Source organism: Ranitomeya imitator, chromosome 8 (genome assembly GCF_032444005.1).
Source record: "Ranitomeya imitator isolate aRanImi1 chromosome 8, aRanImi1.pri, whole genome shotgun sequence".
Taxonomy (NCBI): Eukaryota; Metazoa; Chordata; class Amphibia; order Anura; family Dendrobatidae; genus Ranitomeya; species Ranitomeya imitator.
The window spans coordinates 168,091,491-168,108,898 of record NC_091289.1 but is presented as its reverse complement, the minus strand read 5'-3'; the positions used below and the strand labels follow the sequence as shown (position 1 = coordinate 168,108,898).

Here is a 17,408-nt window from a genome sequence, read left to right as displayed (position 1 = left end):
TTATAGGTCGGGTCGTTACGGACGCGGCGATACTAAATATGTGTACTTTTATTGTTTTTTTGTTTTTTTTTTAGATAATGAAATGTATTTATGGGAATAATATTTTTTTTTTTTCTTCTTTATTTAGGAATTTTTTTTTTTTTTTTTTTTACATGTGTGGAATTTTTTTTTCTACTTTTTCACTTTGTCCCAGGGGGGGACATCACAGATCACCGATCTGACAGTGTGCACGGCACTCTATCAGATCGGTGATCTGACATACAGCCGGGCAGGATTAGAGCTGCAGCTGCAGCCTGATCCTGCCCCGGAAGTGCTCCCTGCAGGACCGGATGCAGCCCGGCGGCCATTTTGGATCCGGGGACTGCAGGGAGAAGACGCTCAGTACACGGTGAGTACATCACCGTGTACTGATCGTCTCAGGGAAGCACGCAGGGAGCCCCCTCCCTGCGCGATGCTTCCCTGCACCGCCGGCACGTCGCGATCATCTTTGATCGCGGTGTGCCGGGGGTTAATGTGCCGTGAGCGGTCCGTGACCGCTCCTGGCACATAGTGCCGGATGTCAGCTGCGATAGGCAGCTGACACCCGGCCGCGATCGGCCGCGCTCCCCCCGTGAGCGCGGCCGATCGCATATGACGTACTATCCCGTCACTGGGAATTAAGTCCCAGGTCACCTGGATGGGATAGTACGTCTTATGGGATTAAGGGGTTAAATAAACTTACCTGGACATTTCAGCAATACCGCTTCCTCTGCCTACTTCAAGCAGCTGAGTGAGTACAATCCTCTACAGTTCCTGTGTGCGTTTCCAAACATTAATCTGTCTTTTTTATATTTAACTTGGAGAAATGACTTCTTCCTGGCAGAGTGGCCTTTCTGCCTATGTTGATAGAGTACTCGTTTCACTGTCGATATTGACACAATCTTACCAGCTTCCGACATCATTTTCGCAAAGTCTTTTGCTTTTGTCCTTGGGTTGATATGCACATGTTGGACCAAAGCGCTTTCATCTCTGGGACACAGAACTCGTCTCCTTCCTGATCAGTATGAAGGCTGAACATTCCCATCTTGTTGGTACTTGCATATAATTGTTTATACAGATGAATGAGGCACCTTCAGGTGTCTTGAAATTGTACCCAAAGATGAGCCATACTTGTGCAAGTACACAATCTTCTTCCTGAGATCTTGGCTGATTTCTTTAGACTTTCCCATGATGCTACTCAAAGAAACAGTGTGTTTCAGGTGTGCATTAAAATATATTCACAGTTGTGTCTCTAATTAACTCAGATGTTGCTAAAAAACCTGTTAGAAGCTTTCAAACACATGAAATCATCATATGGGCAGTCCAGAATTGTTTAAAGGCATAGTAATCTTAGTGTATTTAATCTTTTGACTTTGCTATAAGTAATAAAAAAGCTTTAAACATTCTCTGTCTCTCATTATTCTGGCATTTGACAAATATTAATAATTATGATAATCCTAATTGACCTAAAACGGGAAACGCTTATTCTGATATAATGTCAGGTATTGAGAAAAACATACGTATGTGTCTGTTTATATAGTGTATGTAAACTTCTGGTTTTAACTGTGTATATACAAGTGCATGTATGCTTTTCATATTGTCCACACCTGTTACTTGTCATAGGTGAGTTTGAACAAGCCTTGCTTGGAAGAAAGTTGATTACCCACAATTTTGGATAGGTTATAGCAATTTTTGGGGCTTTGTGTGGAAAGATGTCTATTGTGCCCTTTTTTCTTTGTTTTTTTTTATTATGGTGCTCCAATACACACAAAGGAAATAAACAAGTATAACAAACAAGTATAACAAAACGTGTAATTGCAATAATTTTCAGGGAAAAATACTTCATTTTCTTTAAGACACATATTACCCTATGGTTTAGCATTTTCGGGGTTTCGTGCGGATAAATAAAGTGAAGGCAAAGATTGTTTGGTTAGATAACTACAAAACAGAAAAGTGGCCTACATTCTTTTTATGATTTATTGGCCCAGAAGACGGCCAACAGAAAACCTCTGGAGGACGCCAATTTATATAACAAACCTCCTTCATCCCACTATGATGTACTTAAATCTGGAGTACCTGCGGGACCAGAAGAGAGTATACAGTATAGTAATACAAGAAACAGTTCAATAATGTTGTTTGTTTTTTTCTGCCTTTATTTAGAGCTGGATTGTAGGTGGCAAACTAAGCCCCAGATTGATTGTCAGGAATAGAGAATGGTATACATCACGACACAGTATGATCTGCCTGTTAGTGGTGTATATACGCCATGACAGAGCCTGAAGTGAAGCTGCCTATAAACTGTGCTCTTCATTAGGATGGATCCCGATATAGATAAAGACTAAGAATTTCACTCGGTCTGTTAAGCCGAAGCCCTGTGGAAATAATTGTGCTGCCAGGAGAGTCTCTCACACTTTTACAAAGTTGTATTTCTATCCCGTTTTTTGTCTATTTTTGTACAAGTGCTATCAGACACCTCATGTATATAAGGTAACAACCTGTAAACTCTGCAATAAATAAGAAATATGATATAATAGTCAACTTATGGCGTATGTTCCCAATACTGTAGTCATACATGTAATATAGACATAGAGGCTCTCTCAAGCCTTTGACGACACCGCACCATGTTACGACGTGCGTTGCTCCAGGACTAGTCGGTACCTCTGGGGAGACATGTTGGTGACAGCACAGCATGCAGTGATGTCAGAGGCCTGGTTGACCAAAAATTTTGGCCCAGAGTGACAAGGACCAAAGGAAAAATTGTGGATCAGGGAAATCAAAAAGTTAAGGTGTTAAGAACCGAATGAGTGGCTGTAAGAGTATCATAATTGTTTGCTTCGTCAAATCTGATCATCCCACATATCTCCAGATAAGCAAACCCTAAAGGTACCATCACACTCAGCAACTTTGCAATGAGAACGACAATGATCCGTGACGTTGCAGCGTCCTGGATAGCGATCTCGTTGTGTTTGACACGCAGCAGCGATCTGGATCCCGCTGTGCCATCGCTGGTCGGAGCTAGAAGTCCAGAACTTTATTTCGTCGCCAGGTCGGCGTGTGCCGTCATGTTTGACATCAAAAGCAACGATGTCAGCAATGTTTTACATGGAGCGAACAACCAGCGAGAACGAAAAGTGAGTCGCCGTTACGTCACTGGATCGCTCCTGCATCGTTCTGGAGTTGTTGTGTTTGACGTCTCTACAGCGACCTAAACAGCGACACTCCAGCGATCGGCTCGTTGTCTATATCGCTGCAGCGTCGCTGAGTGTGACGGTACCTTTAAGGAACTATAAAGCCACATTAGATGATTGCTGGCTGAACAATGGTTCCACTGATCGTCTGGCCTGCAGCTATCCGTGCCCTCTCTCCCCTACACAAGGGTGCTCATTCGGCCAAGCACTCCTGTGTTCTTTTTGAGAGGGCCACCATCAGATATGTCTGGTGGCGGCTTATTTTCTAGAACAAAAGGATCGACCGTCAAAACTGTACATTCTGGATTTTTAACTACCCCGACAATCAATTGTCCTGGACCACCATAAACATTGGACTTGATGGCTTTCGAAAGCATACATTGTACAATGGAAAGAGCCACTACTTGTGTATGTAGAAGGCATCCAAATACCTGTATTATATTCTATATCCGTCTTTTTGTGCACATGTGATCCTGAAAAAGTCAATTAAAAAAAGCGGAGAAGAGACGTAAATGAAAAAGTAGGCAACAATATGGATCCATAATCAATCATTTCAGCCTCCATTGACTTACATGCAGCGAACTCAGCTTTGCAATAGAGAATTCTCCAGTGGACATAAATCAAACTCTGCAAATTTTTAAAGGCTTATCTCTAGAGTCAATGTATTAAAGACGGCAGCATAACAAAGAAAAGGAAATGCACAATTTGCCATTTATAACCAAAGCTCTCCTTTACATTCTACTACAAATACATTATACAGTATTCCTAATTATATAACTTGGTGCCTTGAGCTATGACTGTGCACGTAATCTAATCCTCATTTTTCATTTATGTGACATGTTTTAATTGTTTGGATTTTTTTTCTATATGAGGAGCTTATGTATTTATTTTTAATTACAAAAAGCTAAGCAAATGTCATATAGAAAAAAAATGTAAACATAAAATGAAGCGGCTATATATATATATAACTAGACACATTATTTTGAATAATTTATGAAGGAAGGGAAATATAATGTCAATTCATTACTTAATATTCTGAGCAGAAGCTATTTCGGCCCTCTAAGTCTTATAGAAGTCTCCTTAACGTACTCTTGCATGCTTTCTTCAAATGCTTTTATCTTCCGTTAGTAGAAAAAGCTAATTTACATAGACATTCAATGATTTACCATGCTTAAAATGTAGGTCAAGCATACCTGTAGGCTGCAACATGTATGAAAGCAAAGCTTCTGTTTCATAAATGTCTGCTAAATGCAGAGAGCAAAGCATCCGGCTGAACTTGATACATACCGCCTTTGACCTGTAAGAAGCTAGGTTTGCTTTCGGCATAATGCAGTTTCTCCAGAACTGCAATGGAGAGTATAGACTGATAAAGTCTGGAATATGATAAGTTACTTCACCCTAAAACTTGTCATCCCAGTCTTTATTTTATCTCATGGTTTGAACATGGATTATGCCTAAAGGGTCAATGCTCTGTGGAAAACTGTTGGCCATCACTCGCTTTGGTCAACACCTGTTCCAGTTAACAGGCCTACACACCTGGTTTGACCAAGAATGCATATGTTATGCTGTGAGAGAAACCAGTACTCCACTTTAGACTCCATTGATGATATCTTACCTCCCAGGAAAACAAAAGGTTCAATCAAGGGTTGAAATTGAACCCATTAGTTGGTCAGGTCAGCCAGTCTTGCCCAAATCTGCAGGTTGTGGCAATTGTTATTATGTGTGGTAGCCTTTATAATCTTGTAGATAAGGGGTTCCACAACCAGATCTTTAATCTACAGCATTGTGCAAAGTTTTAGGTAGGTGTCAAAAAAAATCTGCAAAGTGAAAATGCCTGAAAAAATAGAAGTTTTAATTGTAGAGGTAAGCGGATTGAGGATCAAGTTTGAGTCAAATTAATTTGCAGCTTCATGTGAATTTGAACACTTTGAGAGTTGATTCACTGTTCTCAAAAAAATAAAAACACTTGCCCGCACCATTCCCCACACTGCACAAACATGAAAGAGTGGGCTAATTCGATTTTGCATTGTCACCTGGGCTTCCCCATAATGGCCTGCAGTTATGACATCTAGCGGATTATCGTACCTTATACAGTGGTGGTCAGTACCAGGGTCATCACAGATCAGAGGTTCCCAGTGGAGCACAGTTTGCATGGCAGAGTCATTTTCTATCTCCAGAGTCACTGGGTATATCTCTCTCTAATCTAGTAGTATGTAAGCTGTTATGGTCAATGGGGTCCTCTTTCTCTAACCCCCTTCTGTAGAGTGTAAGCTCTTATGGTCAGTGGGGTCCTCTCTCTCCTGTAGGGTGTAAGCTCTTATGGTCAGTGGGATCCTCTCTCTCCTGTAGGGTGTAAGCTCTTATGGTCAGCGGGGCCCTCTCTCTCCTGTAGGGTGTAAGCTCTTACAGTCAATGGAGTCCTCTCTCTTCCTCCTGTAGTGTGTAAGCTCTTCTGTTTAGGTGGGGTCCTCTCTCGATCCTATCTCCTACATGTATTTTCTGAGCAATTACAATTTTTTTCAGTGCAATGTGAATATATTTGTTATAAATAAAAGCTTTGGGGACAATTCATCGAATACGGCAAATGTGAAATTCAAAGATGCGTTTATCTCAAGTTCATAGTGCATTTTTAGCAATTAACAAGATTCCACATGAAAGAGTAAAATAGATCTAAATCAAAACTATATTTAGTGTTACCACCTTGTGCCTTTAAAACAGCATCAAAACATCAATTCTTCAGCACACTTGTACACAGTTTTTGAAGGACCGCAACAGGGAGGTTGTTCCAAACATCTTGAAGGCCTAGCCATAGATCTTCTGTGGGTGTAGGCTTGCACAAATACTTATGTCTCTTCAAGCAATCCCACACAAACTGGATGATCAGGGCTATATCATAACTTCCAGAACTTCTTGTTCTTATTTACACTAAGATTGTTCTTAAAGAGGTTGAAAGGGCATAAACTCTATGTAATTGCAGACTTGTGAATCCTTCGCATTGTCAGGATTCGCTTGGTGCCGGCAGCAAGTGGTCATGTGACCTCAAGTATGCGGTTTGCATACTTCTGGCCACATTTCGACTAGACTGTATCCAACCTTTCACAATAAACTTGCATTGAATAAGGCCAGATATGGTGTAATGGGCTAGTGATCACAGGTATGCAAATTGTATGCTTGCGATCATGTCCCTCCTCTCCCAGTTTCAGCACTGAAGAATCCTCACAGTGCACAGTGCTTACGCTGGGAGGATTCACAAATCTGCAGTCACATAGATTTACTGCAAACTTGTAGTTTTAAAATGGATAACCCCATTAATGACTGGTTGCATGGTTAAAGTTGAAATTTCTCAACATCAAGGACACCACAAAATAATCAATGTTGAGGACCCATCAGCCAAGAACTGGTAGCAACCAATGAGACCCAGCTATACTCATCTACTGTTCAGAGAAGTCTGGCCAGAAGAGCTGTTCATGGAAGAACGGCAGCCATAAACCGTATAATTGACCTGGAAGCAAAGTCAAGCGACTTAAATATGCACAAAAACATAGGAGTTGGGGTACAGAAAAATGGCAGCAGGTGATCTTGACTGATGAGTCAAAACTTTAAATATTTGGCTGTAACAGAGGATAGTTTGTTTGCAGATGGACTGGAGTGCGGTACAATAATGAGTGTCTGTAGGCAACAGTGAAGCAAGTTTAGGGCTGCATTTCTGCAAATAGAGTTAGGAATTTGGTCAAGAGTAATTTAGTTCTCAATGCTGAAAAATACAGACAGAAACTTATCCATCTGGCAATACCATCAAGATGGCATCAGATTAGCTTCAATTTTATTCTGCAGCCGGACAACGACCCCAAACATATACCCAATTAATGTCATTTTGAACTATCGTCACCTTAAGTAAAGGTACCATCACACATAACGATATCGTTAACGATATCGTTGCTTTTTGTGACGTAGCAACGATATCGTTAAGGAAATTGTTATGTGTGACAGCGATCAACGATGAGGCCCCTGCTGGGAGATCGTTGGTCGTTGAGGAAAGTCCAGAATTTTATTTCGTCGCTGGACCTCCCACTGACATCGCTGGATCGGCGTGTGTGACGCCGATCCAGCGATGTCTTCACTGGTAACCAGGGTAAACATCGGGTTACTAAGCGCAGGGCCGCGCTTAGTAACCCGATGTTTACCCTGGTTACCAGCGTAAACGTTAAAAAAACAAACACTACATACTTACCTACCACTGTCTGTCCCCGGCGCTGTGCTTCTCTGCACTCCTCCTGCATCCTGTGTCAGCGCCGGCCAGCCGGAAAGCACAGCGGTGACGTCACCGCTCTGCTTTATGCCTGACCGGTGCTGACATTGCAGAGGAAAGCAGAGCGCCGGAGGACAGACAGCTGAAGGTAAGTATGTAGTGTTTGTTTTTTTAACGTTTACGCTGGTAACCAGGGTAAACATCGGGTTACTAAGCGCGGCCCTGCGCTTAGTAACCCGATGTTTACCTTGGTTACCGGGGACCTCGGGATCGTTGGTCGCTGGAGAGCTGTCTGTGTGACAGCTCTCCAGCGACCAAACAGCGACGCTGCAGCGATCGACATTGTTGTCGGTATCGCTGCAGCGTCGCTCAGTGTGAAGGTACCTTAAGAACATGGAGTGATAATATGCCGCCTATAGAGCCCTGATCCCTTAGATTACATGAAGATACCAAAGTTCCTACTGAAGATACACAGAAGATCTGTGGTTAGTTCTCCAAGATGTTTGGAACAGCTTCCACGTCAATTTCCTTCAAAAACTTTGTGCAAGTTTAGGTAGAAAAATAATGCATTGAAAGAAAAGTCTGGTCACTAGTGATGAGAAAATATACACGTTACTCGAGATTTCCCGAGCACGCTCAGGTGTCCTCCGAGTATTTTTTAGTGCTCGGAGATTTAGTTTTCCTCACCGCAGCTGAATGATTTACATCTGTCAGCGAGCTTGATTACATGTGGGGATTCCCTAGCAACCAGGCAATCCCCACATGTACTTATGCTGGCTAATAGATGTAAATCATTCAGCTTCATCAATAAAAACTAAATTTCCGAGCACTGAAATATACTCAGAGGACCCCCAAGCGTGCTCAAGAAATCTCGAGTCACGAGTATATTCCCTCATCACTACTGGTCACTCCAAATACTGATTTGATTTAGATCTCTCTTATGTTCATACACTTTGCAGTTTGCTAGTAAACATGCCAAACAAGGTACACACACGCGGCTGGTACATACATATATCTTCATACTAGCATAATAGTATAGTATAAACGGCCACTATATGGAAGGTGTGTAGGACACACTAATGCTAACAAGCAAACTCACAAAGGAAATAGTGTACGAGTCCAAAGTATCAGATAAGAATCAGATATCTTTATTAGAAACAATAAAACAATGGACAAAGACAGCGAGGTAGGGGACGTAAACAGAACCTCATGACACCTAGGAGGTGGAGAGTGGTCCCTAGATAACAATATCACACACACCCCACATAGAATATGGGGTGTTTGTGGCAGGCACACATAAGTTATTTGTTCAACATTGTCACAGGGTATAAACGGACAATAATACAGTACTATATGATAACAGTCAAAAATACCCAAAGACAAATGCAAATAGCAATAGTAGCAGTGTACATACCACAGAAGTGCAGGGGACCATGCCACCTCAAACCCACCCAGGGTGTCATGAGGTTCTGTTTACGTCCCCTACCTCGCTGTCTTTGTCCATTGTTTTATTGTTTCTAATAAAGATATCTGATTCTTATCTGATACTTCGGACTCGTACACTATTTCCTTTGTGAGTTTGCTAGTTTGCTAGTAACTACGGTAATAACACTTCTATTATTGAAAGCGTTCATACTTTGCAGCATTTTTCTACACCTAAATCTCAAAGTGGATCTCTTTTGTTTGTCAGATTTGTACTGGGATGGAAACCATCGTTACTGGGTTAGGTAAATTTGAGAAATAAATGTCGCCATACCAGGAAGAGATTTTGCCCCTTAACAAAGGTCCTTAAATGATGGCAAACTTATGTAGCCGATAATGCAGTAGTTTAGCGGGTTGCCCTTACCCATGCAAAGCCTGGAAATACTGAAGAAAGCCATGTAAAGCTTCTGACCAACAGTTCCACAGATGCTGAATAGAGTGGTGGTGCATATGTGTGACCATCGCTCTATTCAGACATGAGATCTTGGACCCCTGTTCTGATGGTCAGCAGGGATTCCCTAGTGATCATGCATGTATCATTTCTCTTATTTTTTGCTTTCTTCCTCTTAAAGTGAGTGGATAGGTGAATTATATTTTCTAGTAAGCCTAAATTCTTGGCTAGACTATTCATTTTATTGTTGGTTCTTTAAAAAAAAGTTTGTATTTAGTTAGTGTATTGATTAAAGGGAACCTGTCACTTTGAATAATGCGTTAAATCAGCAGATATGGGGTTAATTTTCATGTTAAGCCTTACAAAGCTGTCTGGCTGCCATACTGAAAATGCGGCTCCTGGGAGAAAATGATCTTTATTTCCTCTGCGGCCTCTGGATATCAGTCATAAAGGCTTGTATGGCTATATTCTCTGCTCACATCGCTGTGAGTAGTGGCTGTAAAAACACTTCTCAACATTTTAACTGACAGACGGTAATGCACTGATGGCATGGAGAGCCGACTGTCAGCTAAAGTGCCCGGACGTGCTGAAGACTGATGCTCACAGTGCTGTGAGCGGTGACTGTAGATGAAAGGGAATATCTTATGGCTGAAAGTTGTCAGCTGCTAGGAGGAATCAAGTTCTTTTTTTCTTCCAGGTGCAAAACTTTCAGTACGGTGGCCGAACAGCTTTTTAATGCCATTGACCTGCAGATTAACCCTCTATATAATAATAATAATAATAGCATTATCCGACATAACTGGTTCACTTTAAGATGGTCATTTAGACCAGGGGTCCCCAATTCCAGTCCTCAAGGCCCACCAACAGGTCATGTTTTCAGGATTTCCTTTGCATTGCACAGGTGATGCAATTATTACCTGGGCAAGACTAAGGAAATCCTGAAAACATGACATGTTGGTGGGCCTTGAGGACTGGAGTTGGGGACCCCTGATTTAGACAACTCTTTAATGCAGATGTCCATGTCAAATGTTACCTTCCATCCAATAACAGCATCCACTTATTTCATTTTTCCTGTATTATGTAGGTCGATAAACCAATTGTGCGATTTAAAATCTCACGAATTACTTGACACTCTCCTGAAAACGTATCAGTCTCAGTTACCTAAAATACAAGTCTGATGACATCACTAACCTATGCATTCAGGACAAAAATGCCCATTAGTCCACATTTAGTCAGTTTACATAATTTTTAGGGTTGAAAATTTATCAGCTTTACCATTCGTTAGTTGGTTTAATAGGAATTGCATACAAATATTCTCACGATTCCAATCAACTTTGATGCCCGATTTATGTTCCAGATTCAAAGTCAAATAAATCTGAAAGTTTCAAATAATTTTATGTTTTGTGTCCTATTTTCAGGTTGTTCTCACAAATGGGTCATTTTCTTTCAATTTGTATAAAAAAAAAGTTTTGTAAACTTCTCATGTCAGAAAAATCCATACTTATAATGAAGATTGCGACCTTCTTTATGTGTGACTTGAGTGTATAAAAATCAAGGAACAATTTTCAGGCTCCTAAACTATGTTGTCTTAACAGAAGGCACCCTTAGAAATTATAGAAATTATCTAAATGTGATTGTTGCCACTAAAAGACCAGAATCATAGTTTTCCTTCATCCAAAACACATATTGAGTTTATTTCTTTAGTCCTACTTCTAAATACCCTAACTAAAGATAGGATTCCATTTAATGTCCTTCTCACCACCCTTGCCTGGTGCCCAGCACATTGGTGCACCAACCCCATCTTCCAAGATATGGAACTGAAGACATCAGACCAAAGACAAAGACCCTTCACTACTTTATTGAAGGCTATTAGTGTCAAAAGTAGACAACTGACTGGTTGGACACTAAAGTGTCACCCATACCCAGGTGCTTAAGAGGATCCAAAGATGTCTTCTGCACAAAGTAGACATCAGTAATACAAATGGGTGGAAGGTCACTTACATCAAAAACACATATTGAGTTATTACTTTAGTCCTGAACACCTAAATGCCCTAACCAAAGATAGGATTCCATTTACTGTCCTTCTCAGCACCCCTGCCTGGTACTTAGCACATTGGTGCACCAACCCCATCCTCCAAGATATGGAACTGAAGACCTCAGTCCAAAGACAAAGACCCTGCCTTCATTACTTTTTGAAGGCGATTAGTGATAAAAGTAGACTATTGACTTGTTGGACACTAAAGTGTCATCCATACTCAGGTGCCTAAGAGGACCCAAAGACGTCTTCAGCACAAAGTAGACACCAATAATACAAATGGACGGAAGGTCAGTTACATATTTTGCATTGAAGCCCATATACATCAACCTACGCCTTTATGTCTTAGATTGAGTAAATGCTACATATTTTATATCTCAACCATTTTCTTGAAGGGACCAAGAAAAAACATGATCATCTCAGCATTAGATATAGCATACCAGATCAGTATACAAAATAAATAATCTTAAACATCTGGGGGTGTTACAGCTGATCAACTCTGTAATACAATGTTCACCCAACATCTCAAAAGTATAAATATGGGACAGTTTTGGTTGACAAGAATTCCAACATATGACACATTTTGTCGTAAAATGTAGCATAAACTTTATGTTCAAGCTAAAGCCAAAACATCAACTTTTAAACTTTCCAAAGAGAGCATAAAATATATTCTAATAAAGGAAAAGACATACTGTACATGCACATTATTGTTGGAGCCATTTACTGATCTCAGTGGTAATGCTGAAGAGTAGGGTTGAGCGACTTTTACTTTTTTAAGATCGAGTCGGGTTTCGCGAAACCCGACTTTCTCAAAAGTCGAGTCGAGTGAAATCGGACGATTATTGCGAAAAGTCGGGGTTCGACCGAAACACGAAACCCAATGCAAGTCAATGGTAAAAATTCTCTCTCTCTCTCCTCCGTCCCTGCACCGAAAAGCTGGTGTTATACATTGCAAATCGCTACTACAGCACACAAGCGATAAGATGGCGATAGGCGTCCACGCCCCTAGAACCTATGTCATCACTCTGCCCAGGCTCCTTCATTGGCTGAAAAAATGGCGCTAAGCGCGTCATACGAAACGCGACTTTGGCGTGAAGATTGTCGACCGCATGGCCGATCCCACACTAGGATCGGGTCGGCTTTCATGAAACCCGACTTTGCCGAAAGTCGGCGACTTTTGAATTTGTCCGATCCGTTTCGCTCAAACCTACTGAAGAGTATGGCATGGGACCACTGAGGCCAGTGATTGACTGCAGTGGTCACATGCACGGCACATCATCACTATAGGACAAGACCTCGAAGGATCGTTGCACTGGAGCAGACATGGTTTTGCCAGGTGAGTAATGTTTGGTTTGGTAGTCTATAACATTTTTAAGAGGATTTTCATTTATTTTACTCGTACTCAGCCCCTTTAAAGCTCATGTCAACTTTTTAATTCCATTTTTCAATATACCAATTAATGAATAAAAAAAGGTTTTAATAAGTTTATGATTAAGATTATAGGCCTTTTGTTACATGTTTAACAGAAACTTTATGTTTCCAGTGAAATAAAACCAGGGGCGCGCAGTAAGTGCAGTCACTGTTGCCACTCCAAGGCTATGGAACATGGGGGTGAGAGGGTGAAGGCCAAAAATAAGAAAACCATAACTTTTAAAGACCCATGATAGTTGGGGACCCTTTTGGAGATCTACATTGGGGCCCACAATCATTAAGTGAACATGTCATTAAGTAAAAAACAAAATCCGTATGAGGGCCAGATGCTACTTTCAATTGTTCAGCACAATGCAAAATAGATGAAAATGTCTCCAAAACTGTAAACCATCTGCTCTTCCCTGTATATAGCTGGTGAGACTAGTGATTAAGGGGGTCGGAAAATGGATGGCATTACAGATTTTGCAATGGGGACCCCATCTTATTTCCAGCTTTTTTCATCGATATAGTATGGATATGGGATATGCTTAGAATACCCAAGTTAAACTTTGTCCAATTGTTTTCAGAAGTTCTTGTTAGAGTTTTGGTATCGATAATATTTCAGATCCCACATGGAATATCATTCAGTGGGTAAAGCTGTCTACTAATTCAGCGAAAGATATTTTAATTCTCTCACCTTTAGGTAAATTTGTCCATGTTCCTTGGTCCGAGTATGGACCATGATTCCGGACCAAGCCTATAAGACTGTTGAGTTTGGAACAGAAGACTACTGACCAGTCCTGGAAATAACAGTCCATACTTGAATGTCTGAATTCAGCTTAAGGCCGGGGTCAGATGAGCGTATGGCATACTATGCGAGAGCATCGGATGCGATATGCTAATGACCCTCGGCTCCTGCTCTGCTGCGAGCGGGGGCTGAGCATCATGTGTCTGTGCTCCGAGCTTCTTGCACAGAGAGGATCGGCACACAGCTGCGGAGGAGGCGGAGAAATGAATTTCTCCATCTCCTCCATTGCCGGTGTCAGCATCTATCGCACATCACTCACATGATATCCGAGAGATGTGCGTTGTCTCACTCGCACCCATAGGCTTATATGGGTGCAAGTGAGCCGAGACTCGGCCGAGTGTCGGTGACAATTGCAGCATGCGGCAATTTCACCTGCACATTGTAAACGGCAGAGATAAAAAACGATGATGTGAGCTGCCCCATAGATGAATACTGGTCCGAGTGCTATGCAAAGTTTTATCGCATAGCACAAGTCCATATTCATCGCTCATGTGACTCCGGCCTTAGGGAGATAATCCATGTTTGAGATTTTGACCAGCGACCTACCTGACTGTATATAGATTAAGAAAATTTGTCTGCTCAACTAGGCCGAATTGGCAATTGTGTAAGAGACTGGAATTAATAGCTGTTGACCAAAGACATAGTAGGACTAGGACACCATATATTTTATGAGACTAATATTACTGCTCTGTACAACTGAAAGGTTGTGTAGAGCTGCCTAAGGCCTTAATGGCAACCAACATCCATCTTTCCCATAACTATTTTTCTCCAAAACAGCTTTATACAGGAGCAAAACTTGATTGGGAATAGGCTGATGAAACCATCTTCAGAAGTTTAAGCAATAAAATGTTAGTTTTCAATCTAGAGTAATGATCTCATAACTTTATGACCCTTTTAGAAGTCACCCACCTGAACCACTTAGAGCGTAAGGAAAACACATCTCTGACAAATGCATCTCTGTCCAAAAAGTTATGTCCCAAACGACAGCGAGTGCACTTCTGAGCCATCTCGTCATGAATGAATGAGAAATTTGGCCCATGTTCAAAGTGACCTAAGTCACTAATTGATCCTTACAGATTAAAAAAATGCATTAGTTGCTATGTAGGACACATATCATTTAGCCAGTGCTCACTTCACTGATAGCAAGATCTGCCATGTAGCATCCATCCTGTCATCTGTGGTTCCCAAAAAAAAGGACAGATTTTTTTGGAATGAAAAAATGTGTTATCTCAAGTAGACATTTTTTTCCGTCTCTGACCGCTGGACCAAGTTCTTACATCAATACTCCCAATTTAACAAGCATGCCCGTGGCCAAATCTGATAGAGCTCAAGTCTTAGGAAAGGGATGAGTCTTTCATCTCCAAAGTGCCGGACTGCTCATGTACAAAGACATCACGGGCAATTTCTAATTTGTTTTAGCAGTTGTGAGGTGACAGTAGAGGCATGGAGCAGGCTCGCAGCAGAGGTGACATAGGCGCACGTCATTACATAGCGATAAACAGTACAGTTCTGCATTGGGGATGACTTTTACAGTGTAATCTCTCCATTCATTATATGCATCCTGCAGGCCCTTGTGTTGCTCAGCACCTGCAGTGGATGTTTATGATGAATGACCCTCTGCAATAGACAACACAGGTTCACGTGAGGGATTTTTTAGGAGTGTATCGTGTGCTAAGATGCAGGTTGCACTCACCCAACACAAAGTACGGCAGTTCTGTATTCTCCAAATCATCCGCTACTGCGATCTCCCCAGGGAAGTCATTCCGGACGGAGAAGAGAAGCTTGGGCTCAGAGGCAGATGGACTGTGCATGATGCTGAGGTCGTTCTCTCGGAGGAAGGGGAGAGCTGAGACCGTGATGCTCTTCATTTTACACTCAAGCTCTCTGGATGAATCCTCCTCTCCGCCACTTCTTGATATGAACAGGAAACCGGCTAGCAGCACCCAGAAAGCACCGGCAGGAGCCATCTTTAGTCTTCCAACACTTCCTATGTCTCTCAGCTGCAGGCACAGAGAAATCTACAGTATCTTCACACCAACACGGTTAACTATCGATGACCTCACATACAGTATGCACGTCCGTTTACTCTAGCTACAACTACAGGCACAATCTGCAATGGGCAAGGGTTAAAAGAGTGTGGACAGATCCCTGAGCAGCCCATGTATACACGCGTGCCCCGCTACTTTGCAGATGTGCAGTCAATTCTCATCCCACCATCCATCATCTATATCACATAAAAACAACACTTAATTTTGGCTTTTATGTCAACCGGTGTAAACCCTTCATCATTCCTTGCAAGTACCCAACCGTACGCTGAAAATACAATGCCACAATCCTTCACTGCAGGCACAAACACATTGACACACGTATCCCTCCTACCTGACAGCCGGTGTAACCCTTCACTGCAGAAATTCCCTCAGTACCTGTGCATGTCCACAATCTCTCCCTTTAACTCCTCGCTGCACCTACAAGCACAGCATCAAGATGCACAGTTACACACACTAAGCCACATCTGCCTATCACCTCTGCCCATCTGTCTCGCTTTATATTTCTTCCCTCCTATCCCTTGTTCTTCCCCTCCCTCCCTGAGCCTTTCTTGCTTGCTTCCCGGCTCCCTCTTGCTAGGGTAAAGGAAGAAAGACCCTTTTTTTCCCAGGGCACAGCAGCAAGAAGCTGCTGAGTGCATCGAAGACCCTGAGCCCGGCTGTGATTTCTTTTGTCTGTAGGCAGTGGGGATTGGAGGGAGATGAAAGAAGGATGAGATAGAAGAGAGGTGGAAGGAGGGGATGAATGGGAGAGGGAGGGATGGATGGAGCGTGCTTCCACTGACTATATGCAGCACAATCCTGGTCTGCTGAAATCCAAGAACCAAAAGGTGGAAATCACTGTACACCCAGATGCCTTGTTTTTCCTAACCAGGCTGAATGATATAATACAACTCAACTTTAATGTCCCCTCCACAGGCAACTTCCATTATATTCGCGTTTGCAGTCATTCCAATACTACTTGTCATTGGTCTATAGTTTGGCTCTGCACAGTGACATCCAAAATCACAAAGCATCCCAATAACTTTTACACTTGTGACAAATCTAAAATAACATCGTGCAATTTATTATAGAATAAAAAGTGATACAAAAGGTATTATCATAGATTATAATAATGTTTACTAATAGTTTTGATATTTACAAATAGAACACACAAATAATAACTAACACTTTATAATGATATAATAGACTTTGTACCATTATTTTGTATTTTAAACTATTATGCATTTTTTTGTGTGTTTTATGAGATCAAATCAAAAAGAATATTAAGGTGTTGTCTTGCTGCTTTAGCGTCAGCATCGAGAGTTGGGCAGGGAGGTGTCTACTGATACCTGGTATTGAAATAAATCTCATAGATTGTATTTTTTATATCATATTAGATAGCATACATTTTATAATATTCATTATATATTATTGTATTAAGTATTAAATACATCAAATATAAAAGGGTTAGTGCTGACTGGGCACATCCACATCGGGAGGTAAGGGGACGGGTGACATTACATTTATTGATGAGTGCGCAGTAGAGATGATCATCGGTACTATACTGTACAACATCAGTAGTGTATGGGCAGCTGGAGCAGAGTTTTGTGAACTTCTTTCAACTTGCCGACATCCCTGGTGCCTCTTCTGATTAGTAGACTTGGAATGACATAATGCATTTAGGTAATGGTACTGCTGTGTAGGTACTGTAAAGGTACTACCTAGTGTCAGTAAGGTACACTCCAGCACAACTATAGGGTAAGCATAGGATAACACACAGTTTAGTGCTTTGGTTAGAGA

At 41.6% G+C, this 17,408-nt stretch overlaps 1 protein-coding gene across 6 annotated transcripts in view; it reads right to left on the bottom strand.

The window, feature by feature from the left end:
- ASTN1 (astrotactin 1) overlaps positions 1-16,305 on the bottom strand; it is a 606,833-nt gene extending 590,528 nt beyond the window's left edge. For 4 of the 6 annotated variants that reach the window (XM_069737796.1, XM_069737798.1, XM_069737799.1 and 1 more), the window contains exon 1: positions 15,275-16,305. In XM_069737796.1, the coding sequence (XP_069593897.1) occupies positions 15,275-15,548 (274 nt within the window). In that variant the 5' untranslated portion in view covers positions 15,549-16,305. The remainder of the gene's footprint in view (positions 1-15,274) is intronic. The other 2 variants (XM_069737797.1, XM_069737801.1) reach the window with 1 other exon arrangement.
- Positions 16,306-17,408: the final 1,103 nt, after the last annotated feature.